Source organism: Macrotis lagotis, chromosome 1 (assembly GCF_037893015.1).
Source record: "Macrotis lagotis isolate mMagLag1 chromosome 1, bilby.v1.9.chrom.fasta, whole genome shotgun sequence".
In the NCBI taxonomy this organism is placed as follows: Eukaryota; Metazoa; Chordata; class Mammalia; order Peramelemorphia; family Peramelidae; genus Macrotis; species Macrotis lagotis.
Genome location: NC_133658.1, coordinates 591,324,829 through 591,352,537, shown reverse-complemented (window position 1 = coordinate 591,352,537; position 27,709 = coordinate 591,324,829). Strand labels below are relative to the sequence as shown.

The following is a 27,709-nucleotide window of genomic DNA, read 5'->3' as shown; positions in this document are numbered from 1 at the left end:
GATCTCTTTCTCTGGGGGGGGGGGGGGGAATCTGTGGGTTCTCTCCATTTCTATTTTGCCCTCTTCTTCTAGAATATCAGGGCAATTTTCCTGTAGTAATTCTTTGAAAATGATGTCAAGGCTCTTTTCCTGATCATGACTTTCAGGTATTCCAATAATTTTCAAATTATCTTTCCTAAGTCTGTTTTCCATATCAGTTGTTTTTTCAATGAGATATTTCACATTTTCTTCTAATTTTTCATTTTTTTTTGGTTTTGAAGTATGATTCCTGATTTCTGCTAAATTCATCAATCTCCCTGAATTCTTTTCTTTGTCTGAAGGATTTGTTCTCCTCAGAGAGTTTTCTTATCTCTTTTTCCATCTGGCCAATTTTGCTTTTTAAAGCATTCTTCTCCTCAATAACTTTTTTGAACTGGTTTATCCATTTGACCTAAGCTGGTTTTTAGCATGCTGTTTTCTTCAGCATTTTTTTGGATTTCCTTGACTAAGCTGCTGACTTCATTTTCATGTTTTTTCCTGCATCTCTCTCATTTCTTTTCCCAGTTTTTCTTCTAACTCCCTCCTTTGATTTTCAAAGTCTTTTTTGAGCTCTGTCATAGCCTGAGCCCAATTTCTGTTTTTGTTGGAGTCTTTAGATGCAGGAGCTTGTGCTTCCTCATCTTCAGACTGAGTGTTTTGATCCTTCTTGGGCTCATATGCAAAATATTTCTCAATAGTGTTCCTGTTTTTTTCTCTGCTTGCTCATTTTCCCAGCCTAAGCCTTTTTTTGGGGTGCTTCCTGAGCTTTTGGGACACTCCCACAAGGGTCTCAGTGTGTGAGGCTCTGTCCTCCCTCTTAGTCTGTGAATGACCATATGCTCCCCCCTCTGCCACGGGGCTGAGGTGGTGAGGCAGCTGCTGTTCTATGGGGGGGCCTAGACTGGGATCAGGATCTGAATGTGGTCAGAGCCTCAGAGTCCTCTTCCAGGGGCAGAGGACAGAGCTCTGCAGTCTCTCTCTCTTCACTCCCCTCCCTAGCTTCAATGGGCTCATGCCCTGGGGGCTCCTGCTTACTGGCTCCCCCTGCTTCTGTTCCTGGATCTGGGCTGCTTGCTGCGTGCCCTGAAGGGTGGGCTCCTTGTGCTCGCTCTGGCAGAGGTCCCCCGCTGTTCCCCCACTTTGTGCCTGGTGCTCCCCGGGGCGTAGCCGCTGTGAGCCTCAGCTCCCAGCTCCCTGGGGCTGCCTCCAGGAGGCTGAAGTTCTTTCACTCTGGTAGGCCGCCCCTTCAACCCCGGGGAGCAGAGCCTTTCTGCTCTTTTCCAGGTTACCTTGAGTAGGAGAACTGCCTCATTGGGTTCTGTCTCTTGAAAATTTAGTTAGAGTCCTTAGCTTATGAGTTTTATGAGAGAGCGCCTAAGACACAATCCTTTCTTGTCACCATCTTGGCTCCCTACAGTGTATCTTTTAAAGAAATATTAGATCTAGTAGTGGCTCTGGGAAAGGTAAGTAGATATGGATATCTTATTTAACTTTGATATAAACATGTGGCACAACTTTATTTATCAATATAATATGTAACCTCCCTCCCTCCCTACTCCTACTCAATTTTGCACCTACTTTTTTTATTCTGAAATTAAATAAGCATTTCCATAACATAGTAAAATAAGAAAAATAATTACTTATAATCCATTATGTACAATTTACTATTTCATTATCATATAATTTTATTTTTTTTCTTTCCACTCATAATTGCCATTAGTCAGGTGTACCTGAGTTCAAGTGTGACCTCAGACACTTAATAATTGCCTAGCTGTGTGACCTTGGGCAAATCACTTAACTCCATTGCCTTGCCACAAAAAAAATAATATTGCTATTATGGTATATAATGTTCTCTTGGTTGTGCTCAGTTCTTTTTTTCATTATTTTGTGCAAGTCTCTCCAAGGTTTTTTTAAGCTTTTTGAGCTCACCATTTCCTATAATATTCCATCACAATCATAAACCTTGTTCAGCCATTCCTTAATTGATGGGCATCATCACAATTTCCAATTCTTTACCACCACAAAATTATAGTCTATATTTTAGACCATAGAGGTCTTTTTATTTTTCCCTTATCATCTTTGGAAGCAGACCTAATAGTGATATTGCTGGGTTAAAAGAAATAGTTTAATAACTCCTTGATCATTATTCCATATTGCGCACCAAAGTGGTTGGATCAGTTTACAGTTTGACCAGAAGTTAGTGTCCTACTTTTTTCCATATCCCCTAAATCATTTGTTGCTTTCCTTATCAGTAATTTTAGCCTATCTGATAGGTATAAAATGACATCTCAAGGTTATTTTAATTTGTATTTCCATAATCATTAAAGATTTAGAGCATTATTTTCTTATGATTATAGACTTTGAATTCTTAAGTGGAAAACTGCCTGTTCATATCTTTTGGTCATTTATCATTTGGGGAATGACTCATATTCTTATAGATTTGATAAAGTTCTTTATATATTTGAGATATGAGACCTTTATTTGAGAAACTGTCTAAAATTTTTTTCCCAAATTTTCTGTTTTCTGATCTTGACTACATTTCTTTTATTTGTACAAATAATTTAATGTAATCAAAATTTTACACTTTACACTGCTCTTTATCTCATTTATTCATAAATTACTTACCTGTCCACCAGTCTGATAGGCAATATACTCTATTTTTTCTTCAAATGTACATGTAATATTTCTTTATACCTAGATCATGTATCCATTTTGATATTATCTTGGTAAATATAGCACACCTCCTCACTCAAATCCAATTCATGTGCTTGTCATGGCATCATCATCTCCCTAACGTCATGGTCTTCTTTGAGAATGAAGGACAAGTATCACCTTGGTAAATGGTCTATACCATACTGCTTTCCAACTTCCCCAACAATTTTTACTATAATGAATTCTTATCCCCTAAAACTTAAGTTTTTACACTTGTCAAACACAAGATGATTACAGTCATTTTCCTCTGTAAATTCTATGTCTTCTGTTCTACTGAAAGGTCTTTTTATTTTGTAACCAGTTCTAGATAGTTTTGATAATTACAGTTTTATAGTTTAAGATATGGTACTATTAAATCTAATTAATAAGTAACTACTTTAAGCAAAATAATTTTATGTTCATTTAATTGAGGTCGCATTGAATATTTAAATTAGTTTAGGTAAAATTGTCATTTTATTATATTGGTCCTACCTACCCATGCCAATGAACATTTCTCTGATTATTTAAATCTGATTTTATTTGTATAACAAATTGTTTATAATTTTATTTATATAGTTCTTGGGTTTGTTTTGGCAGGTATACTCCCAGATAGTGTATGCTGTCTGGAGTTATTTTTAAATGTTGTATCTCTTACCATCTCTTCTTGAAGGATTTTGTGACAGAAATGCTGATGATTTAAGGGGATTTACTTTATGACCTGCTATTTTGCTAAAATTATCAATTGTTTCAATTATTTCATTAAGTCTTTGGGATTTTACAAGTATGTCATTAAATAGTCTGCAAAAAGAGTTAGTTTTATTACCTCATTCCCTATTCTGAAGCCTTCTATTTCTTTTTTTTTTCTTCTTTTATTGCTGTTGCTTAGGATTTCCGATATAATAGTAATATTGTTGGCATTGAACATTCTTGTTTCTTGTTCTTCCTTATTCAGGGATCACCTGATCTTTCTGGGTAGGCTTCTAGCATATCCCCATTACAAAATAATGCTTGCTGATGATTGTAGGTTAATTGATTTATATAAAAATTTAAGGAAAATCCACCTATCCCTATACTTAAGTTAGTATGAGTATTGTATCAAAAGTTTTTTTCTGCATCTATTGATATAATTATAATTTTTTTTTCCTTTTATTATTGATGTAATCTTAGAACAATTGCTTTACTGCTCTATTTTTGCTTCTCTACATTCATTCTGAGGCAATGGTTCTGTTTGTGGAGGAAATTTGTAGAGCCTAAAATTTTCTGTCCTACTCTGCCACTTCTTTATGATTCATTTTAAATTTCCTTTGGATGTTTCTAAGTTTAAGCTTCCCTACAGACGTATAACTCTGCTATTTTTTTATTGCTTTTTTCTCTGATACACTTTTCCCTCTGTGTGCCCAGCTGGGACTAATTCCATTCCAGCTCTGTATTCCTGATACACTAATTCTGCCCCCAAATATCCCCCACCCAAAGAAAAGTGAGAATTCAGGAAATAAATGTGTGTGTTTGTGTGTGTGTGTGTGTGTGTGTGTGTGTGTGTGTGTGTGTGTGTGTGTGTACACATATATATGTATATATATATATATTTAAAATTAAAGATATTCTTTAGTTTGTTCTATGATGAGTCATTTTAATATAGTGATCCTAGAGTCTGCAAAGTAAAAGGAAGTATTATTTCTTTTTTCTTTGAAGGTATGGCAACTTGGTTCTTCCTCACCTAACTTTACTTTGGAGGGACATGAGAAGGGAGTGAACTGCATTGATTACTATAGTGGTGGTGACAAACCATACCTCATTTCAGGAGCAGACGATCGCCTTGTTAAAATATGGGACTACCAGGTACAATTTTTTTTTAATTTAAAATAATTCAAATTTAATTACTTTGTTTTCATTTTTTATTTGAATGGGAGCTGAAACTTTGACTTTTCAATTTCTTTAGCATAACTTTAGATTTATTTTTAAGCCACTTTCTTAGAAATATCAAGTCATAGAATAAGTCAGAAGCCAAAGTACTTTTAAATGTAAGAGATAAATATATTTTCATTGAATCAGAGAAACAAAAAGATTAGCACTTTTAATATGAATGTTTTTAGCCTTCATTGACCTCATGGGAAAACTTGCTCTTTTGAACAAGAATTGACAAAATAAAAAAACAGTTTTATTGTGTGGGCAGAATAGTATACTTTTCTTCATGTATGTCACTTCATTAGTCTTTTGGTTGTGAACCTCATTTTCTTTTCTTTTTCTGCTTCTATGATTTCCTTAATCATACATTCAGTTTCCAGCAGTCATATTGATGGATATTCAGATTAAGATGATGTGGCCTTAGATTACTAGTGTTAGATTGTGAACGTACTTAATATTCAGGCATATATTTAAACTTAATTATATAAGCCCTTGAGCCTGCATGTTAATTATTTTTTTGCTTTCAGATATGGAATATATTAGATTTTATTTTAAGATCTCTATATCACTTATTTCTATAGGCAAATCAGTTTTCTTTCTATCCATAATATTATAGAATAAAACATGTGTGCAGACCCTGGAAGGACATGCACAGAATGTGTCTTGTGCTAGTTTTCATCCTGAGTTGCCAATCATCATCACAGGTTCAGAAGATGGTAAGTTTAAAATGCATGTTTTTCCTGTTTTTCTAATTATTAAATGAGTGTATAAGAGGAAAATGTTCTTGCATTGTGATTAATGTCTTGACATTTCATTACACCTTCAGTATTTTGCACATAGTAAGCAATTAATGTACTTGTAAAATTTAATCACATTGAATTACACAGTTCTTAATTAAATCATAGTTAAATTTAGTTTTTATACATATGAATTCAGCTTAAGTAGGTTGAAGGTTGGCACTGATAAGGCCTAAATTCATCCATTCACTCTGCACATATTTATTAAATGTGTCTTATGTACTAGGAACTGTGGGCAACATAAAAAAAAATAGAAAATAATCTCTGTTCTCTTGTAGCTTGCTTTTAATATTATAGTAATTTCTATCATTTCATCAAATGTAGGTCTTTCAGTGTTGCAAATTGCAGCCTATCTCTGCTTGCTTGTATTGTATGTCTCTTGTCCATGTCTATTCAACAGTCCATTAAATGCTGTAATTCTCAAAGGTTTATTAAACTTGGCTCTCTTCTCTACATTTTCACTTGATAATAATACATTCAGCATTATATTACAGCTTCTATTTGGATAACTAGATCTACATCTCTAGTCTTAATTTCTCTTGGAGTCTATTCAACATTCTGAAAAATATATTGTAATTCTCTTGACATTCTGTGGATAGCAAGAGAACACATGGTTTGCCTATCAGTTCTCATTGTTGCTCTCTGACTGGCTAATTTTTTTCTCTTGTCCTAAATTTATCAGTTGACATCCAAATATACTATGATGGGAAGAGAAAACACTCAAACATAAATATTATATGTGATATAATTTGAAAATACAGTAAGGGAAGGATTAACATCAGAGAAGGAAAAAAATTGCTTCAGAAATAACAATTTCATGAAAGAGAAAGCTTTTGATCTGGGCCTTGAAGGATAACTAAGAATTAAATCCTTTAGGAGGAAGGGAAAAGTGTGAGCAATACTATTGAGCTAAGGAATTGCAGGGAATTTGAACAGTCACATGGAATGTAGGAAAGAGTTTGAAAAGATAAGTTGGAACCAGCTCAGAGATAGTTTGAAAAGATAGTTTGGAATCAGCTCATTGAATGCCAGGCAGAGCACTGTAGAATTTGTTTATATGGGTAGTAATTGAGGAACCATTGTGATTTTTATTAAGATTGTATGTGATTTGTTCAGAACTTTACTTAAGGAAGATGAATTTGACAGTCTAGGATGAATTAGAGGGAAGAGAGAATGGATCTAAGGAAGCTAGTTGAACTCTTGCATTAGTTTAAGCTAGAGGTAATGAGGACTTGAACTGAGGTGGAACCTTGAATAATAGAGAAGAGGACAGATAGATATAAGAGAAATCATGAAAATAGGACTTAAATGAATTGAATATATGGGAGGAGAGAGAAGGAGTAAAGGTTGAATAATAGAATCATAGAGTCTTGGATTTTAACAAGGGCTTTAAAGATCAATGTAGTTCAAATAACTACTTAAAACTGAAATTTTTTTTTATAAGGCAATGGGGTTAAGTGACTTGCCCAAGGCCATACAGCTAGGTAATCATTAAGTGTCTGAGGTCACATTTGAACTCAGGTACTCCTGACTCCAGGGCCTGTGCTCTATCCACTGCTCCACCTAGCTGAAAACTGAAATCTTCAGACCAGGGATATATATAGCTTGTCTCTTTATGAAGATCTTAAATAATAACAACATAATCCTTAATCAGCTCATTATATTTTTGTTCTGCTTTAATTAGAGTCATTTTCCTATATATTTTTTATGTATTTTCATTTTCCTTCCTGTACTTTCTATCCTGGCTCTGTCATCTGGGGTAGAGCAATTTGTCTAATTCTTCTTCTACATGACAACTCTTTAACTATTTGAGGGCAGCAATCATGTTTATTCCCTGTTTTCCTTCACTTTTTCCAGTCTGAACATAGTCTCTTCTTTTGAGTTTATCCTCATGTCATGATTTATAACCTGTTCACTATCCTGTGCCCTGCAGGGTGCCCTTCTGCTTGTCTAGGTCTTTCTTAAAATTCAATGCCTAGAACTGGATATAACTCCAGATGTGGTTTATAACTATGGCAGAGTGTGGCAGAGTGAACCTTTTTTTTTTTTTTTCTTTAGTTTTTGCAAGGCAATGGGGTTAAGTGGCTTGCCCAAGGCCACACAGCTAGGTAATTATTAAGTGTCTGAGGCCGGATTTGAACTCAGGTACTCCTGACTCCAAGGCCAGTGCTCTATCCACTGCGCCACCTAGCTGCCCCTTTTTTTTTTTAAGACATTGGGCATTTAATATGCTAAAAATGAATAGACTAGGACAGTTTTTTTTAAAAATCTGTAAGAAAATTGTTTGCTTTTTGTTTTATGTGGAAATTTTCTCCTTACAAGTATAATAATATCATTTTCAGTTTATTCTTTGAATATAAATTTTTGTTTCTTTTGATTTAAACTTAGTAGGTAAATACTTTTCATTAATTTAATAAATTTTGTCCCCAAATACTGTATTCTGAAGTTAGTCCAATCTCACATTTCTATGCTTCCTTGCCTAAGCAGTTTAGTTTCTGGATGTTTTAAATATGGGCTTGCTCTTAGGCTTCAAGTAATATCAGATTCAAATTCAAAATGGAAAAGTTAGAATGAGAATCACATAATATACTCAGAGAAACTTTTGACTTTGTCACAATTAACCTGGATAGTTTCAGTTTTGAGTATATTGAATTTAATGTACCAGTAAAGCAGTGACACTTGGAAATGTTGACCTGGAGTGAGGGAGAGAAATTAAGACTAGAGATGTAGATTTGGAGTTACCCAAATAGAGGTCATAATATAATGGTGAATGTATTATCAAGTGAAAACATAGAGAGAGAAGAGAGCCAAGTTTAATAAACCTTTGAGAATTACAGCATTTAATAGACTGTGAGGAATAAAAGAATACAACAGGAAAGACAGAAGGAAGGAGTGGGCAGAGATGTTGAAGAACTGTGAAGATTACAGAAGCCAAGGAAAGAGAGCGGGTCTGTCAGAAAGTGTTAAAAGCAGCCAAGAGAGATCAGGAGTTATTGAGTTGCCCTTGGAACCTTTCTCACACTGATTGTTGCATTAATTTCTCAATCATTTTCTAGATTCCTAATTGTATATAAAAATTCTTAGACTGTTTTTTATTTATTTATATTTTTAAAACAACTTACAAAATATATGCTAACGGTCTACTTATTAAGATGGTAAGAAATGATTCTTTTATAGGTTGAGAGATGTGTGTTTGTGTGTGTGTGTGTGTGTGTGTGTGTGTGTGTGTGTGTGCATGCACACACATACACACTATTAACTGATGTATGGGAGTTTATATTAAATATTTAAGCCAAAACTACTAATGACTTCATATGTTTTTCAGGAACAGTTCGTATTTGGCATTCAAGCACCTACCGTCTGGAAAGCACATTAAACTATGGAATGGAGAGAGTGTGGTGTGTGGCCAGTCTTAGAGGGTCCAATAATGTTGCTTTGGGATATGATGAAGGCAGTATCATTGTTAAGGTATTCTTCTGTAATTATTCCATATAGGTCACTAAACTTAGGAAGAATCAGTTGTCTTTTTTTTTTTGATATGTTAGTTTTACATATTGCTCATTTTGTTTAAATTGCATGACTTCCATTAAACACTAAAATTTTAATGTGGAAAAGAAATGAAGCATTTTGTTAAATGGGAAAAGAAAACATCTTTTACCTTTTTCTGCTAAGATTCATTTGTTGATTCGTGTAGCTTGGCCGAGAGGAGCCTGCTATGTCCATGGATGCCAATGGAAAGATTATTTGGGCAAAACACTCTGAAGTTCAGCAGGCCAATCTTAAAGCAATGGGAGATGCTGAAATTAAAGATGGAGAAAGATTGCCCCTTGCAGTAAAAGACATGGGAAGCTGTGAAATATATCCTCAGACAATTCAGCATAATCCTAATGGACGGTAAGACTTACTTATAGTCTTAAAATTTCTTCAGAATTATGCTATGTGGTTTGGCATGTATTTTATATTCTGTCTTTTATTTGCCATTTTTTAATATGTAGGCCCCACCATCCCTTCCCTTCCGAAGGTGGTATTTGTGATTCATACTTTGCCTTTGTCTGCCATAATCCTAATAATGCTGGGAAAATTGAAAAGAAAAAAAGCAGGTGTTTTAGATCAGGAATACACAATTTAAGAAAATATTTTGTGATTATTCATTTGCTTTGAGTTTGGGAATCTCACTTTTTTCTGACTGTAATTTAGAGTTAGAAAAATTCAGAACTGCTTAAAATACTCATTGGAATCATACTTCATTTTGAAAACTGGGAGTAAACATTTGTCTTTAAATATTTTAAGTATATCATTATAGCATGTACTTTGATAAACATTTTGTTTTTACAAGATGATGATCTTTTGGTAATGGGATTTTCAACTTAAAATCATTTCTTATAAAGACTATGTTTTCTATGTTTTGAGAATAAATCTATTTGAATATACCATATTCTGAATATAGCTTTCAAAATATTCATTTGCAATTATAATTACAAAAATTCTGACTTATTGTCATGCATTTAAAAGTTTCCTAGACTCCACATAAGCCTGAATGATCTGTATTATTGGTTTAATTTAATTGGTCATTCTTTTTTCCATTTGTTTTATTTTCTTCTTGGGTGGGAAGAACATTGCTACGACAGTAAAATTTTATAGCCATCAGCTGCCTAGCTGTTGTTGGTTTGGTTTAAAAATAAAAGTTTATTTTACTATCCACTGGCGGTTTTAAAATGGCAAAAATAAGACTTAATTGTAATTTAAGGACTAGAGTCAAATAGTAAGAATTTTCTAATTGTTTAAAATGTACCAGACACTGTACTGTTACCTCAGAATTAAAAAAAAAAGGCAAATAAATCCTTTGCCCTTAAAATACTTACATTCTAAGAGGGGCGAGGGAACCACCTAAGAAGTTAATATTATCTCTATATATAATAAATGAAAGAAAGTCTTAGAAGGGAAGGCTTATTAGTTGACTGGGGGGATTGGGTGTTCTGGGATGGACTAGGAAAGGCCCCCTCCATCAGGAGCTATTTTAAAAGGTAGAGATAAAGAGAGAGAGGATTCTGGGCATGGGAGCCATTGTGTAGTGTGACCCAGGGATGGCAATGGAATATGCTATGTGATGGATTGTTGAAGAAGTACTGGAGAATAAGAAGATGGGAAAAGCAAGAAGGAACTAGATTGTGAAGAGCTTTAAATGCTAGAGGAGTAGATTTGATCACAAATTCATTTCTTTTTTTATAGAGTAAACCTTTTGTTATAACACCTGACCATTATCCTTGCTGACCTTTTTAATTCCTAGATTTGTTGTGGTGTGTGGTGATGGAGAATATATCATCTATACAGCAATGGCACTGAGAAACAAGAGCTTTGGTTCAGCCCAGGAGTTTGCCTGGGCTCATGATTCTTCAGAGTAAGTTCTGGCATAAGCTGGCTAGTTACTTCTCACATTTCTGTTCTGACTGTTACACTTAGACATTCTTATAAGAACCCTTCTAGGACATATATCATTTTTCATGATGATAATTTTATTATTGATACTTCATAATCACACTCATTAATATGTAGGCACACACAAGCCCACAAAGGTACCCATATAGAATAATTTTTGATCAAAGAATTTCTTACTGTAAAATTACAAGAATAGTTACCATCTTTGTTAGTGAAATCATCCTGATCAGTCTTCACCAAAATATACTGAGTTTTTTAATTTCCTTTATGGAACCCAGAGTAGCAACTGGAGTCTTTGAGTGTTTTTTGGGGGTTTTAGTCCTAGTTTCCGGAGTGTTCTTGATTGCTCCCTTCTTCATGAGCTGTTCAGCTTCTTAAGGGGGAGGATGAAAAGGGAGAAGAGAATAAGCATTTATATAGAGCTACCATGTGCCATATATGTGATAAATACTTTACAGATATCTTCTTTGATCAAAATGTCTCCAGAATTAGATCTTATTTTAATTTATAACTTAATCATTTTGTATTCATTTTTGTTTACATATAACAATAATTTTAGATTACTTTTTATTCAAGCCTTTTTCCCAAGTGAGAGGCATGTCCTTAGTTTCCAGTTCCTTAGCACTACCAAAACCTTCTTGCTGTGAATATGTACATAAGGGTCCTTCCTCCTTTGTTCTCTTTGTGGGTATAACCTGGAAAAGTACTATTTGATCAAAGGATACATCCAGTTCAGTGACTCTATGAGAATAGTTCCAAATTGCTTTCCAGAATGACTGTACCAATTCATAGCTCCAATAGTACATTAATGTACCTGTTTTTCTCTGTAGCCCTTCTACCCATGCAGATGTCAGCACTTTTTTCCCCTAAGAAAGGCTATTTTTATTTTTATTGATTTTTTTATATTATTTGTTTTTTCGTACTACATAAATGGTAGTTTTTAAACAATCATTTTTTGTAAGGTAAGGAGTTTTAAAATTTTTCTCCCTCCCTCCCTCCTTCCTTCCCCCTTCCCCCCTCAGAAAGCAGTCTGATATAGGCTTTATATTTGCAACCATGCTAAACATAGATTGAAATTGAATGTGTTGTGAGAGAAGAATCAGATCCAAAAGGAAGAAAGAAAACATAGGAGATAACAATGTCCAAAAAGGTGACAATTCTTTTTAGCAAACAAAATTACATACATGTGTCTCAGAAGTATTTCTGATATTTAGGCAATTTGCCCTAAGAAGTGCTGAACATGTAAATTTTTTTTTTAAATTTCCCCCCTTCAGGTATGCAATAAGAGAAAGCAATAGTGTGGTAAAGATATTCAAGAACTTTAAAGAAAAGAAATCATTTAAGCCTGATTTTGGAGCTGAAGGTGAGTGTCGTATGTGTATTTTAGATACATCTTATTTTTCTGGAAAGCTTATTCATTAAATTAAAACAAAACTTACGTTCTTTGTAGGTATATATGGAGGTTTCTTATTGGGAGTCAGATCTGTAAATGGCTTAGCATTCTATGACTGGGAAAACACAGAATTGATACGCAGAATTGAAATTCAGCCCAAACATGTAAGTTTACTTCATTTGCTACTTTTTGAAACATTTCGTTTTGTAGGAACTCTGTAAGCCTTAAGGAGCATGGAATATCTTCATATTTTTATCTAATTCTCTTCCATTGGGGATAGCACAATGCAATGTAACCTTGGGAGGTTCAGTAAATACTGATGGTGATGATAATAAAATAAGATGTGGATTTTGAAATAATTTTGAAAAGTATAAAATTACAGTGTTATTATACACATTATGAAATTCTTCAGGATTTGTTTTTCAAAACACATACTTAGAGGTATCACAGGATCATAGAATTTAGAGGCAGAGGGAGGTTTTCTGATCCAGAGATGACAAACATGCTCTCCATAGACTACATGCAACTCACAACACTCCCAGGTGGTTCAAATCTGTTTAAAATGAAATTGGGAAATATTTAATAATATAAATAATGCAGTAAAGCATAGATAATATATTTTAAAAATAAATCCGTATTCAACACATGGGAATTCTTATGTTCAGATTAATTGCTCCTGTTTTTCTTCTGTTTGAATTTGACACCAGTGATGTAGTCTGCTCCCTAATGTGATTCAAAACTCATATCCATTTTATCTCTACTTGCATTCCTGCAAGTAGAGATTATAGTGCAGTGTTTTGTTAGACAGCTTTAATTGTTAAAATGATATTTGTTACATTACTAAGTAGTCTACTTTCTTGTACTTTCATCTATTGGTCTTAGTTTTGATTTTTCAAAAATTACAAAAATAAGTATATTTCCTTTTTTTTTGTTATAAAAGACTTCCATTTTAAGCAGTATCTATCTGAAACCATCAGTAAACATTATATTCAATGGGAAGAGGCTAGAGACATTCCCAGTAAGATCAAGGGTGAAACAACGATGCCCATTATCACCACTACTATGCAATATTGTAGAAAAGTTAGCTTCAGAAATTAGAGAAGAAAAAGAAATTGAAGGAATTAGAATTGGGAAAGAAGAGACAAAACTCTCACTCTTTGCAGATGACATGATGGTATACCTAGAGAATCCCAAGAAATCATCCAAAAAACTACTGGAAACAATTAGCAATTTTAGCAAAGTTGCAGGATATTAAAATAAACCCTCATAAATCCTCAACTTTTCCCATTCAAAGCAACTTCAGACAATATAAAATACTTGGGAGTCTCAGAAACAGGCAGACTGAGAAACTTTTTGAAAACAATTACAAAATACTTCTCACACAAATTAAATCAGAATTAAATAACTGGGCAAACATCAACTGCTCATAGATAGGTTGAGCTAATATAATAAAAATGATAATTCTCCCTAAACTAAACTACCTGCTTAGTGCCCTACCAATCAAAATTCCAAAAACTTAATGAGTTAGAAAAAGTTGTAAGTAAATTCATATGGAGAAATAAAAAGTCAAGAATTTCCAGGGATTGAATGAAAAAAAAAAGTATAAAAGAAGGTGGTTTAGCCCTACTTGATCTAAAATTATATTATAAAATATCAGTCATCAAAATTGTGTGGTATAGGCTAAAAAATAGAGTGGTAGACCAGTGGAATAGACTAGGGTAAAAACATTACTTGTACAAAAATATTTATAGCAGCCCTGTTTGTGGTGGCAAAGAATTGGAAATCAAGTAAATGTCCTTCAATTGGGGAATGGCTTAGCAAATTGTGGTGTATGTATGTCATGGAACACTGTTCTATTAGAAACCAAGAGGGATGGGATTTCAGGGAAGCCTGGAGGGATTTGCATGAACTGATGCTTAGTGAGATGAGCAGAATCAGAAAAACACTACATCCTAACAAGCAACATGGGGGTGATGATCAACCCTGATGGACTCACTCATTCCATCAATATAACAATCAGGGACAATTTGGGGCTGTCAGCAATGGAGAATACCATCTGTATCCAGAGAAAGAATTGTGAAGTTTGAACAAAGACCAAGGACTATTACCTTTAATTTAGGGGAAAAAAACTGATGTCTTATTGTCTGATCTTGCTATCTCTTACACTTTGTTTCTTCCTTAAGGATAGGATTTCTCTCTCTCATCACATTCAATTTGCATCAATTTATGGAAACAATGTAAAGACTGGCAAATTGCCTTCTGTGGGGGGGTGGGAGGAGGGAAGTAAGATTAGGGGGAAAATTGTAAAACTCAAATTGAATAAAATCTTTAAAAAATTGTAAAACTCAAATTGAATAAAATCTTTAAAAAAAGACTTCCATTTAAAGGAGCTATCATTTCTCTTAATAGTCAAAATTGTTTCTAGGTTAAGCAATATTTTACTTCTCTTACAACTGCCACTAATTGGCAAATGCTCAAGCTTTTAAAATATCAAGTAGAGTGGATTTATAATTTCAGAATCTTAAAATGTGAAGGTTTTTTAAGAATTTGTATGTATAGTTAGTATATACTTAAGTATACACTCCATAATTGTTTTTTATTTTGTAGATCTTTTGGTCTGACTCCGGTGAGCTGGTCTGCATTGCCACTGAGGAATCATTTTTTATCCTTAAGTATCTATCTGAAAAAGTTTTAGCTGCACAGGAAACACATGAAGGAGTTACTGAAGATGGCATCGAAGATGCCTTTGAGGTAATTGCAGTTAAAATTGGGATGAAGCTAATACTAGAAATGTGGTTACATTTTTAAAGTGCTGTATATTCTTGTAATACATTCAGTCAGCTATAGGTGATTTTAGCACTTTCATCATAAACTTTATTGGCTTAAGGATTAGGTTTTTACATCTGAAAAGAAACTTGGGAGCTCTGAGATAATAATTTTTGTACTAATTCTTACATTTTACAATTGAATAAATTGATATAATTTTGCTTTTAAAAGAACATATTGCCATAATAACTTGAATAAATAGAAATATATGTAGGCAAAATAGTGATAGAATCAGGATTGTAACAAATTTAAACATATGTTTAACCCAACCTTCACCTAATAAGAAATCCCTTCTACATCATTCCTGACAATTACTGTTGTAGTCTTTGGTTGAAGAACTCCAGCCCTATGTAGAAGTCACTATCTTTTAAGACAGATGTTTTCATTTTTGTACAATTTTAAGTGTTAGGAAGGTTTTGGGGTTTTTAAAAAAATTATCAAGTTACTATTTGTACTCTTTTGTAGCTGCCACACACTGTTCATAATTCTGCTTTCTACAGCCAGTAAGCAAATTTAATACTTCTTGTTTGAGACTTTTGTGCATATACTTGAATCACAAAATCTTAGAACAAAGAAGACTTCAGAGGCTATCTGAGCCAAATTGTTCCTCAATAAGAATCCTCTATAACATATAGATGGTTATTCAGACTTTACAGTGAGGAACTCATTTCTTTCAGAGCACAGCTTTGACAGATCTAGTTGCCAGAAAACTTTTCTTTACATCAATTCTAAATTTGACCTTGCTACTTTTACTTGTACTTCTTGTTTCTGCCCTCTGGAGTCAAGTTAAACAAGTTAACTCTTTGACCTAACAATAAAGAAGTGAAGATAGGACAGTTAGGTGGCACAGTGGAGGACTTGAATTCAAATCTGACTTCAAACACTTAATAATTACCTAACTGTATGACCTTGGGCAAGTCACTTAACTTAACCCCTTGTTTTGGGAAAAAAAACTGAAGATAACTGTATTGTAGACTATTGGATAGAAAGGTAGTGGGCTTTTCAGTAAACTTTTCAAAGAATTATTCTAGTTTCTTGTAAATTATTAATTTAAATATAACTTTAAATGGCCTTAAAAATCACAACTTTGCTAGAACAAATTGTTAATGAAAATGAGGCATTTAGAGAAGAAACTGGGAATAGCATGGCATTTGAAATACTGATTTTGTGAAGTGCTTATTTTCATCTCATTGAACATGTTTATGATAAACTATTGACTTTGGTTGTACTATAGTACCAGTTTGTTTTCTGTTAGTTTGTCAGTATTTCTAGTGTCTGATATAGTGATTTGATTTATTTTTCTTCTTCAGGTTCTTGGTGAGATTCAGGAGATTGTCAAAACGGGGCTGTGGGTAGGCGATTGCTTTATTTACACAAGTTCTGTAAACCGATTAAACTATTATGTTGGAGGAGAAATAGTCACCATTGCCCACTTGGACAGGTAAACAGTCTAGTGTTTCTGCCTACCTTTGTGTCTCTAAGAAGCATGGATATATTTCTAAAACTTGTGTTTTAAATGTAACTGCTTGTTGACTTTGCCAACTAGTTCTTTCTTGATTTTTCCCATCTAGAGGGATATATAAACATTTTGTCATATGGCTGCTGTCTTAACTACCAGTGATTAATTACATGAAATTATTTTGAATTAAAAGATGTTTTTAAAGAGTTAAAATTTATAACTTTTTTTTTAGGACAATGTATCTGCTGGGTTATATTCCTAAGGACAACAGACTTTATCTAGGTGATAAGGAGTTGAACATTGTTAGTTACTCCTTGTTGGTGTCGGTGTTAGAATACCAGACTGCTGTAATGAGAAGAGACTTTAGCATGGCTGACAAAGTCCTCCCTACCATTCCAAAAGAACAGAGGACCAGAGTTGCCCACTTCCTGGAAAAACAGGCAAGGATATCTTAATTCTTTCCAAAATACAAAGATTCTATTATCAGTGTAGCAGAACATAGAACATGAACTCCTTGCAGGCAGGAACAGTATTGGTTTCTTTTTCCAACCTGCCCCATAATTTTGCATTTTTGTACTTTTATAATGTTGAAATAATGGATATACAAAAATTTAGCTTTTTTAGATGCATTAGAATAATTCTAAAAACTGAATTCTTTTGTATGAACAAGCCATTTTTGCAGTCCTTGCACCAAAGCACATTTAATAACAGGGGTGATGGTAATCTTTCTCACTTTTTTTCTTACTTTCTAATTAAAATACTAGAATCTTCAATCCTTTACCTTATATTTTCTGTTTCATTGCTATGATTTTTATCTCATCCTTATGACTTCCTTTTTTAATGCATGTAGTTTATAAATGTTGATTTCTGTTTTATCCTCAACTGGCATTTTCATAATCAGTAAAGCAATTAGAAGGAAGCAATGACTTAGATAATTAACTTTAAAAATCCACCCTAAAGCATAAATTCATTTGTATTTAGAGTATATTTTTATGCTTATATTTGAATACAGGTATGCTTTTCTTTTCAATTCATAACGTAGCCCAAATAATGAAGTAACACTGAAGACTCCAATATAGGAGAAACTAGAAAACTATTCAGGTGTCCCATCGTGGTTATCTTGTTTATCCTGTATCCGCAAAATACTGTCAGATATCAGGCTGAGCAGAGGTGGCTTCACTATAAGCTATCTTGGAGCCTTCTTAGGCTCCAATACTAAACATTTAAGGATATAAATATTTGTTATTTTGTAGGCTTTGGAAACTAATTAGGCTTTTTTTAAAGTCCTTTAAAAATGCCATCTATGTCCAGGGGAAGAATTAAGGAGTCTGATTATAGAACAAAGCATACTATTTTCACTTTTTTAATGTTTTTTGCTTTTTTCTTTCTCATGGGTTTTCCTCTTTTGTTCTGATTCTTTTACAACATGACATATTGAAGGAAATATGTTTAACAATGATTGTATTTGTATAATATATATCAAATTGCTTGCTGTCTTGGGGAGAGGGGAAAAGAAGGGAGGAGGAAAAATTTGGAACTCGATCTTAAAAAATGCATATTGAAAACTATCTTTACATGTAAATAGGAAAAATAAAATGACTATTAACAGAAAAAAGAAGAAAAAGTCCTTTCCTGTTAACTAAAGCTAGTAGAAGAAGCAGAAGCCATATAACTCCACCCTTCAGAATATCTGCTATAAATTGAAAGGTATAATGTCAACAGATTTCAACAGACTAGGTTTTTCTTGATTATTGTAAGGAGGTTATAACCAAGCAAAATTTACTGTGGATAATTGAAAGAAAATTGCACATATTTTTCGTTGTTTTTTCCTATTCTCTGTCAATTATGGCCTTTGTGTTGTTCAACTAATCATTTAATTTCTCTAGGATTCAGTTTTATTGTATATCAAACAAGGGGGTTTGACATACTGGCTAAAGTGTTTCCCAACCAACCTGGACTGTGGATAATTAGCTGTTTAAATTCTCTATGCATACCAGTTCACCCTCTACACCCTGTCTCAACACCTACATATTTTTTTTTTGGTCACATTTTGTTTATTTTGGTTTTTACAATTTTTGCCCTAATCTTATTTCCGCCGCCCCCCCCCCCCCCCCCACAGAAGGCAATTTGCCAGTCTTTACATTGTTTCCATGATTGATCCAAATTGAATGTGATAAGAGAGAAATCATATCCTTAAGGAAGAAACATAAAGTATAGGAGAGATAGCAAGAACAGACAATAAGATAAGTTTTTTTTTTTTCTAAATTAAAGTTAATAGTCCTTGGTCTTTGTTTCAAAGTCCACAGTTCTTTCTCTGGATACAGATGGTATTCTCCATTGCAGACAGCCCCAAATTGTTCCTGATTGTTATATTGATGGAATGAGTGAGTCCATCAAGGTTGATCATCACCCCCATGTTGCTTGTTAGGATGTACAGTGTTTTTCTGGTTCTGCTCATCTCACTCAGCATCAGTTCATGCAAATCGCTCCAGGCTTCCCTGAATTTCCATCCCTTCTGGTTTCTAATAGAACAGTAGTGTTCCATGACATACCTATACCACAATTTGCTAAGCCATTCCCCAATTGAAGAACATTTACTTGATTTCCAATTCTTTGCCACCACAAACAGGGCTGCTATGAATACTTTTGCATAAGTGATGTTTTTACCCTTTTTCATCATCATTTCTTCAGGGTATATAGACCCAGTAGTGGTATTGCTGGGTCAAAGGGTATGCACATTTTTGTTGCCCTTTGGGCATAGTTCCAAATTCCTCTCCAGAAAGGTTGGATGAGTTCACAGCTCCATCAACAATGTAAGAGTGTTCCAGATTTCCCACAACCCTTCCAACAATAGTCATTATCCTTTCTGGTCATATTGACCAGTCTGAGAGGTGTCAGGTGGTACCTCAGAGAAGCTTTAATTTGTGTTTCTCTAATAAGTAATGATGTAGAGAAATTTTACATATGACTATGGATTGCTTTGATCTCATCTGTAAATTGCCTTTGCATATCCTTTGAACATTTGTCAACTGGGGAATGAATATATCTCCCTGGCCCAACATTGCATATGATGTTTATTGCATTGTGATCTCAGCAAGATGTATTCACTGTTTCTGCCTTTCTGCAGTTGATCATTAGGTTTTTTATGCCCTAGTTCATGGTCAATTTTTGTATAAGTGCCATGTACTGCAGAGAAAAAGGTATATTCCTTTCTATCCCCATTCAGTTTCCTCCATAAGTCTATCATATCTAGGTTTTCTACCAATCTATTTACCTCCTAACTTCTTTATTTTATGATTCGATTTATCTAAATCTCAGAGCGGGAGGTTGAAGTCTACCACTATTAGAGTTTTGCTGTCTTTGTCTCCCTGTAGTTCTTTCAGATTCTCCTCTAAGAATTTGGATGCTATCCCATTGGGTCCATACATATTCAATATTAAAATCATTTTATTGTCTATGGTACCTTTTAGGAAGATAAAGTTTCCTTCCTTATCTCTTAAAGCTAGCTATTTTTGCAGCTACTTTGTCTGAAGATAAGGGTTGCTACCCCTGCTTTTTTCACTTCAGCTAAAGAAAAATTTATTTCGTTCCAACCTTTTACCTTTACTCTGTATCTATCGCTCTCCTTCAGATGAGTTTCTTGTAAGCAGCATATTGTAGGATTCTGGTTTTTAATCTGTTCTGCTTCCATTTTAAGGGAGAGTTCATCCCATTCAGATTCAAAGTTATAATTACTAAGTCTTTATTGCCCTCCATGCTATCTTCCCTCTGTTTGTATTTTCCCCCATTTTTTTACTTTATCCATATTCCCCAGTATTTTGTTTCTGAATATCACCCTCTTCAATAACACCTACATAATTAAAAGGATTGGGATGCAGGAATTAGGAAGAAGGAACCTTGGGAATGAAAGAGGACACAGGGAAGGTTATTGTTGTTTTTAAATTTGTAGCTTTTGGAAAACACTGATCTAGGTTTCCTTTCCATCACTGTTAACCACATTTACCATTTTTCCTACTGATTTTATTTACTTTTCAAAAATTATATATTTTATATAAATATTTATATTTTGTATAAATTATATATTGTATATACATTTTATATAAATTATATATTGTATATATATTATATATATTTATTATATATATTTTCTTATTTTTTAAATTATTGTACCCTTACATGATAGCTCATTTTGATGATTGGTATTTTGTGTTATATTTGTAAAGAGTGACCGTATTCCTCAATTCCTAGTATCACACAAAAAAGTGATTTTGACATATTGTATTCCCTAGGATATCTAATCTAGAAAGATTGGGAGTTTCTGAATTTTTAGTAAGAATTAATAATATCAGAGTTTACAGATTTTTATGGTCTTTCATTGTTCCAGGGCTTCAAGCAGCAAGCTCTTGCAGTATCCACAGATCCTGAACATCGATTTGAGTTGGCGCTTCAGCTTGGAGAGTTGAAAATTGCATACCAGTTGGCTGTAGAAGCAGAGGTAAATACAAATTGTTCTGGGTTTTCATTTTTATTAATTATTCGAATTTTGGTTTTGTAAATTGTCTGATCTATAGTACATATTTAAAATTGTGCATAAGATTGTGTATCTGTTAAATACAAAAGTTACTCTTTGTTAAAGCATTCTTATTTGTAAACAAAAATTACTCAAATAGTCTAATGATCTTTGATCTCATTGATTTGGAAGTTGCCTTCAATGGTACAGATTGTACCCCATCCATACCTGCCCATCCTGTATAATTCTTAACCAGATCCTCCTATAAATTCATATCAAAGAGGTTCATTTGGTCTTGCCAGAGGCTTTCCTAGTTTTTTTTAAACTTTGATGCTAAGTATAAAAATGAAAAAAAAATATCAAAAAAGTAGATTCTACTTAAAACTGTTAATCTCCTTTTTTTAAAAAAGGATATATTAAATTCAATATGTTATTTTCAAAACTTGCTTTTTTGTATTTTCTTCTGTTTAATTTAAAAATGCTTCACTGGTGGGGCAGCTAGGTGGCGCAGTGGATAAAGCCCTGGAGTCAGGAGTACCTGGGTTCAAATCCGGCCTCAGGCACTTAATAATTACCTAGCTGTGTGGCCTTGGGCAAGCCACTTAACCCCATTTGCCTTACAAAAAAACTAAATTAAAAAAAAACTAAATGCTTCAGTGGCTCCTTTTTTGGTATCACTGTCCTGAAAGAGAACTTTGTAACTAATGAACATAGTCGTGAGAAACAAATACAAACAATGGGTGTATCCAAACATGTATGTCCTTTCTGCCCCTTCAGTTCATCCCCTTCCTGCCAGAAGGTAGGTAACATGTTCATCATATATTCGCTGGAGACATGATTGATCCCTGTGTTGATCATAGTTCTTTCTTTTTTTGTTTGTTTTGTTTGTTTGTTGTTTGCTAGGCAATGGGGTTAAGTGGCTTGCCCAAGGCCACACAGCTAGGTAATTATTAAGTGTCTGAGGCCGGATTTGAACCCAGGTACTCCTGACTCCAGGGCCGGTGCTGTATCCACTGTGCCACCTAACTGCCTCTGATCATAGTTCTTAAGTCTTCCAAAGTTATTTTTTCTTTAAAGTATTGTCCTTTTAACTTGTTTTCCAGATTCTCTTTGTTCCGTTTTGTATCAAGTCATTCTTCCCAGGATTTTTTGTCATTTTTTTAATAGAGAAGTAACAGTCCTTTATATTCATATACATGTATTACATTTATATTCCATTCATATACATAATCAATTTGTTCAGCCATTCCCTAAAGATTGGTACCCTTAGTTTCCAGTTACCACTGCCCCTTTGAACCCCTTCTGGTCAGGAAGTTTATTTTATCCTTAATTAATTCCATCCTTCCCTATCCTGCTTATTTCCCTGTTATTTGATGTATTACTACACTTAAACTCTTAGTGTATAATTGTGTTCAACACTCCTTTCACTAGTTCAGATTTTAGAATGTCAGGACTGCATCATCTTAAAACATCTAATAATATTTTTATTTTATTTATCCATTATTTGTTTTTTTGTTTGTTCATAGGTTTGTCTTGACTCTTGTGATATTATTTCTCAGCTCAGGTATTTTCATCAAGAAAGTTTGAAAGTCCTGTATTCCATGAAAGGTGCTTTAAATTTTTTTTTTCCTCCAGTGGACTTATGAGTTTTGCAGGGAATTTATTGTGACCTATTAGTCTATATCTTTCGCTTTTTGGAATATTTTGTTCCAAGATCTCTGATTTTTAGAAGGAACTGTCAAGTCTTTGTTGAGCTTGTCTGTGGTTTCTTGGAACTTGAAATCCTTTTTTTCAATTTATTTTCAGTATTTTTTCTTTGATTTTGAAGCTCTGATTTTTCTGAGATGACATTCCTGGTGTTTTTCCTATGGAGATTTATTTCAAGAGGGAGAAATGAATTCCATTTGGAAAAACATCCTATCTCACCCTTGATTACAGTATATCTGGGCAGTTTTCATTTATGATTACTTGAAATATAGTATCCATACTTTTGTCTTTAAAATCTTGATTTTTAAATTATTTCGTGGTCTTTTTTCATTCACTTAATTTTGTTCTGATATTTCATGTGATCATAATATTATTTATTTCCATTTAGTCCATTCTGATTTTTAGGGAATACATTATTTGGTTAATAATAAAAGCTGCCTTCCGAGTGCTTTACAGATATTAATCCCATTTTGTCATCACTACAGCCCTAGGAGATAGGTGCTATTATTACTCTCATTTTACATATGCAGAAACTGAGGCAAGAAGAGAGGTTAAATGACTTGCCCAGGATGACACAAGTAGTGTTAGAAATCATATTTAAATCCACATCTTCCTGACTCCAGGTCCAGTGCTCTATTTGTGCTTTATGGTTGGTAAATAAAGTTTAGGGTAAATTTTACTGCTTTCTGTTTAAGTGGTATGTTATCCTTCCATTGCTTTCCTTTGGAGCTTTAATTTCATTTTTTTTCTTTTGTTTCATTTCTTTTAGATATTCCTATAGTCTTGGTATAAAAATCTGTTCATTTACTTTGAATCTCTGCTTACATTTGATGAGTTCATCTCTTCTGGGTTGTATTTTTGGGTATTTCTGTACAATAATTTTTTATTGTGTTGGTTATTTTGGGTTTGCTCAGTCCTCCAATCTTATTTCCAAATTGGGGCATTGTGAGAAGGATAAGCTCAGCTTCCTGGCTGTGCCTTTGGGTGAAGAGTCAACCTCTTTGGTCTTATTTCCTCCACTAATCTCCATTCCATCTTTGAAATTCAGTATGCTAGATCTTCATGACCCTCATTGGCATCACAAGACTACAGAGTGCTAGGACCCTCAGAATGGTCTGGTTTGGGTACTATTGAGATAACACTACTAGCTGTAGCTTTAGGTTTCTTCAAGAGTTCCTTACTGTGTTTCTGGATTTCTGTGAAGCCTCACCTCTCAAAGTCTCTTCAGATAAACATCCTTAGAGATTACATACATCCCTGTCATTAGTCATTTTGAAAGCCATCTGTTTGCTTTAGGGCAGGTATAAACTTGGCTGACATGGCCAGTTATTGTCTGTGGACTGATAATTGTTTTGTGTCTGTAGTTCTAAAGTGGAATAAGTCAATATAATTTCTCATTGGATTTTTTAATCATTAATCAATCAGGTGTGATTTTTTTTTTTGTTCAGTTTTTCCCAAAGTCATTCTATTGGGATTGCCTACTTTCATGGAGAAAGCCATTTTGAACAGAAACCTACTTTTGTTGCTTTCTTCTGGGTATCTGTGGCACCAGGTTGGCTGTCTGCCTGTCTTTATTTACTATCTTTACCATCATGTAATTATTTGACATCTTTTATTCCTATTTTTTTTTTTTTGGAGTTCCTCATTGATTAACCTGCTCAAACCATCCATTAACTTTTTCACTACTGACTTTGTGATTTTTAATTCTTCAGGGACTGATGTATTTTCTGTCTCATTGCCATATAAGAAAATTGGTAGAGTACATTCAAGATTTAACTTAATTAAATACATATCTGGGTTAATATTTTTTGGAAGGAAAGATGTAGTATAAATAACACCAATCTTAGAATCAGGAGAACCAAGTTTGAGTTAAGCAAATAATTTAACCTCTTCTTCAGTTTCAATTTTCTTCTCTGAAAAGTGGGGTTTTTACAGCCTCTGCCCTTTCTTAATGTGGGCATAATTGGATTGCTTGTTTACAGAGTTGTGAATGAATCACTTTATCAATCTTGAGAGTTCTATGTAATGTAGAATATGAGTTATTATTTCTGACCATTTGGCATTTCTGCCTCAAAGTTAGAAGGCTATTCCATTGAATCTATGGTAGCCTGACATTCTGAAGGATAGTTTAGTTATTTTTATACATCTTCACGAGTGTTTCTAAATCTGCTTAAGTTATGACTAAGTGTAAGTTTCAGATGTGATGTTAAGTTTTAGATATTCATTAACATCCTTCCATATACATAATGTTTAAGGTATTGCCCTCTAATTACTTAGTAAATTCTGTTAAGTGACTTTTCCTTTTCTGTTGAGTAATTATTAATAAAAATAGACTTGATAATTCATACAGAAATAAATGCATTTTGCATATTTGAATGAATTTTTTTATATATGAATACTTTTAATTAAAATTTAGTTTAATTATTCTTCAGATTAATATAGCTGACTTAATACACAATTCAAAGTATATACAAATTCATCTATCTTCATTCCCATTATAGATTAATGGATCAAGTGTTATGATAACAGATTAAATAATTTTTCTAAAGGCAATGTTTTTCCTTGCAGTCAGAACAGAAGTGGAAACAACTTGCTGAACTTGCCATTAGTAAATGCCAATTTGGCTTAGCTCAGGAATGTCTGCATCATGCACAGGATTATGGGGGTTTGTTGCTTTTGGCCACTGCATCAGGAAATGCTAGTATGGTGAATAAACTAGCAGAGGGTGCTGAGAGAGATGGCAAGAACAACGTGGCATTTATGAGCTACTTTCTACAGGGAAAGTAAGTACTGAACAAAGGCAAAAACAAATAGTCATATTAATTAAAAACAGTTAAGTGCAACTTTGCTTTTTGTTTTTGTTTTTTTTTCTGAGAAAGTGAAGTGAGTGAACACTGGGAATTTATGGGGTGTACCATGATTCCCATTCACCATCTTTAGGAATGGGTGTCTTTACTCAGTTTATTTGATATATTTTTTTGATTTGGTTAATGAGGTATAATGTTCTCATCAAGACTTTAGAGCAGAGGCTCTTAACCTGAAGTCTGTGAACTTTTAAAAAATATTTTGATAATTATATTTCCAGTGTAAGTATTCCCAGTATGTATGCTCCTATGTATTTTGTTTTATGCATGAAGACAGGACCGTATGTTTCAACAGACTGCCAGAGGGAGCTATGACACATCCAAAAGTTAAGGATCCTAGAGGAAGCATTTTCAGTAGCTCTAATATTTAAGCCATTTGAGGCACCTCTTGTTATGCAGTGGCTTGTTGGGCCTAGAGTCTGGAAGACCTGGGTTCAAATTTGTTTTAAGACACACAACTAGTTGGGTGACCCTGGACAAGTCACTTTGGTTTAGTTGTTTAGATGAGTCCTGAGTTGTTTTGTTTTTTAAATTAGCTTGAAAATGGCTTCCTGATAGATTTTTTTGTCCACATCACCTTTGATGGTCAAATACTTGTTTAATATCTCATACTTATACTGGTTCAGTTATTTGTGTGAGCAAAGAATTAATTGAAATTCCGTGCCCACTTTTTCTTTAATGTATTAACTGTCAGTATTGCCTTACTTAATTCTTGCTACTTTTAACTCAGAGTTACTCTTTTAAAGGCTTGACTCTTGTCTGGAACTCTTGATTCGAACTGGACGTTTGCCTGAAGCTGCTTTCCTAGCTCGGACATATTTACCAAGCCAAGTTTCGAGGTATCGTCTTTTAACTTGAGGAAAGAACATTTTAAGGAATAACAGAAGAATCGTGTTAAGTTTGTTTTTGATTTCCTGTATTACAGGGTGGTCAAACTGTGGAGAGAGAATCTTTCAAAAGTCAATCAGAAAGCAGCTGAATCCCTTGCTGATCCCACAGAGTATGAAAATCTTTTCCCTGGGTTGAAAGAAGCTTTTATTGTTGAAGAGTATGTGAAGGAGACCCATACGGCTCTGCGACCTGCCAAAGAATATCCACTTGTCACTGTGAGTTTTTAAAAAAAGACAGTTTTAGTTTTATTTAGTAAGAGTCCAAGTTTATATTCTTTAATTATGGTGTGATTTTATTAATTGTTTCTTGGATATGGGATTTTAAAAATGTGAATTTCAATATGATGTAATTTAACCTTTTTCTTTTTTGAATTGCAAGTTAAGCTTAGATTTCCTTTGATTTCAGAATAATTTCATACTTATTCTTTTATAGCCAAATGAAGAAAGAAATGTGATGGAAGAAGCTAAAGGCTTTCAGCCATCAGGAATCATGACCCAGGTGAGCAGTGTATTTTGAAACTGATATAGCATTGTACATTATTTTTCTTATTCAGAATGTTATTTGTAAGGGACAGCTAGGTGGCGCAGTGGATAGAGCACCGGCCTTGGAGTCAGGAGTACCTGGGTTCAAATCCAGCCTCACACACTTAATAATTACCTAGCTGTGTGGCCTTGGGCAAGCCACTTAACCCCATTGCCTTGAAAAATCTTTAAAAAAAAAAAGAATGTCATTTGTAAGAGAATTCAATATTTGTTTTTGAAGATATATATTCTTTATTCCTTATATATAATTCTCCATCTCTTAGGGAGATTGGGAAGAAAGGATATTTATTTTTTTTTTAACTCTTCAGCACCATGTTCTGTCATTATAATTATACAACATTCAGTTTTGGCTTTTTGTTGTTCTTTTCACTTATATTGTTGTAATATATTGTTTTCCTAGTTCTACTTCATTCTACATCAATTCCTGTGCCTCCCCATGCTACCTTGAATTCTTTTTATTCATTGTTTCTTATGATACTGTAAACCATTACATTCACCTGCCAGTTTGTTTACCCTTCCCTCAGTTTTCATTTACTTTGTTTCTAGTTCAAGGTAAATTCATGGACATTTTTTTTTCCCTCTGTCTTGGTGTTTAGCTTCACATTGCATATAGTATCACTTTTTTCCCTTGATTTTTAATCTTTGTTATGAGAGATTTCTCAGTCTTTGG

General features: G+C 33.8%; 1 protein-coding gene across 1 annotated transcript in view; it reads left to right on the top strand.

Moving 5' to 3' along the window:
* The window catches only part of COPB2 (COPI coat complex subunit beta 2), a 51,817-nt gene that overhangs the window by 16,763 nt on the left and 7,345 nt on the right, over positions 1-27,709 (top strand). Inside the window, exons 6-20 of the mRNA XM_074214883.1 lie at positions 4,402-4,548; positions 5,231-5,330; positions 8,737-8,879; positions 9,106-9,305; positions 10,699-10,809; positions 12,122-12,210; positions 12,298-12,404; positions 14,848-14,991; positions 16,377-16,507; positions 16,758-16,965; positions 20,910-21,020; positions 25,311-25,525; positions 26,353-26,445; positions 26,532-26,712; positions 26,930-26,995. Coding sequence (XP_074070984.1) covers positions 4,402-4,548; positions 5,231-5,330; positions 8,737-8,879; positions 9,106-9,305; positions 10,699-10,809; positions 12,122-12,210; positions 12,298-12,404; positions 14,848-14,991; positions 16,377-16,507; positions 16,758-16,965; positions 20,910-21,020; positions 25,311-25,525; positions 26,353-26,445; positions 26,532-26,712; positions 26,930-26,995 — 2,046 coding nt within the window. The remainder of the gene's footprint in view (positions 1-4,401; positions 4,549-5,230; positions 5,331-8,736; positions 8,880-9,105; positions 9,306-10,698; positions 10,810-12,121; positions 12,211-12,297; positions 12,405-14,847; positions 14,992-16,376; positions 16,508-16,757; positions 16,966-20,909; positions 21,021-25,310; positions 25,526-26,352; positions 26,446-26,531; positions 26,713-26,929; positions 26,996-27,709) is intronic.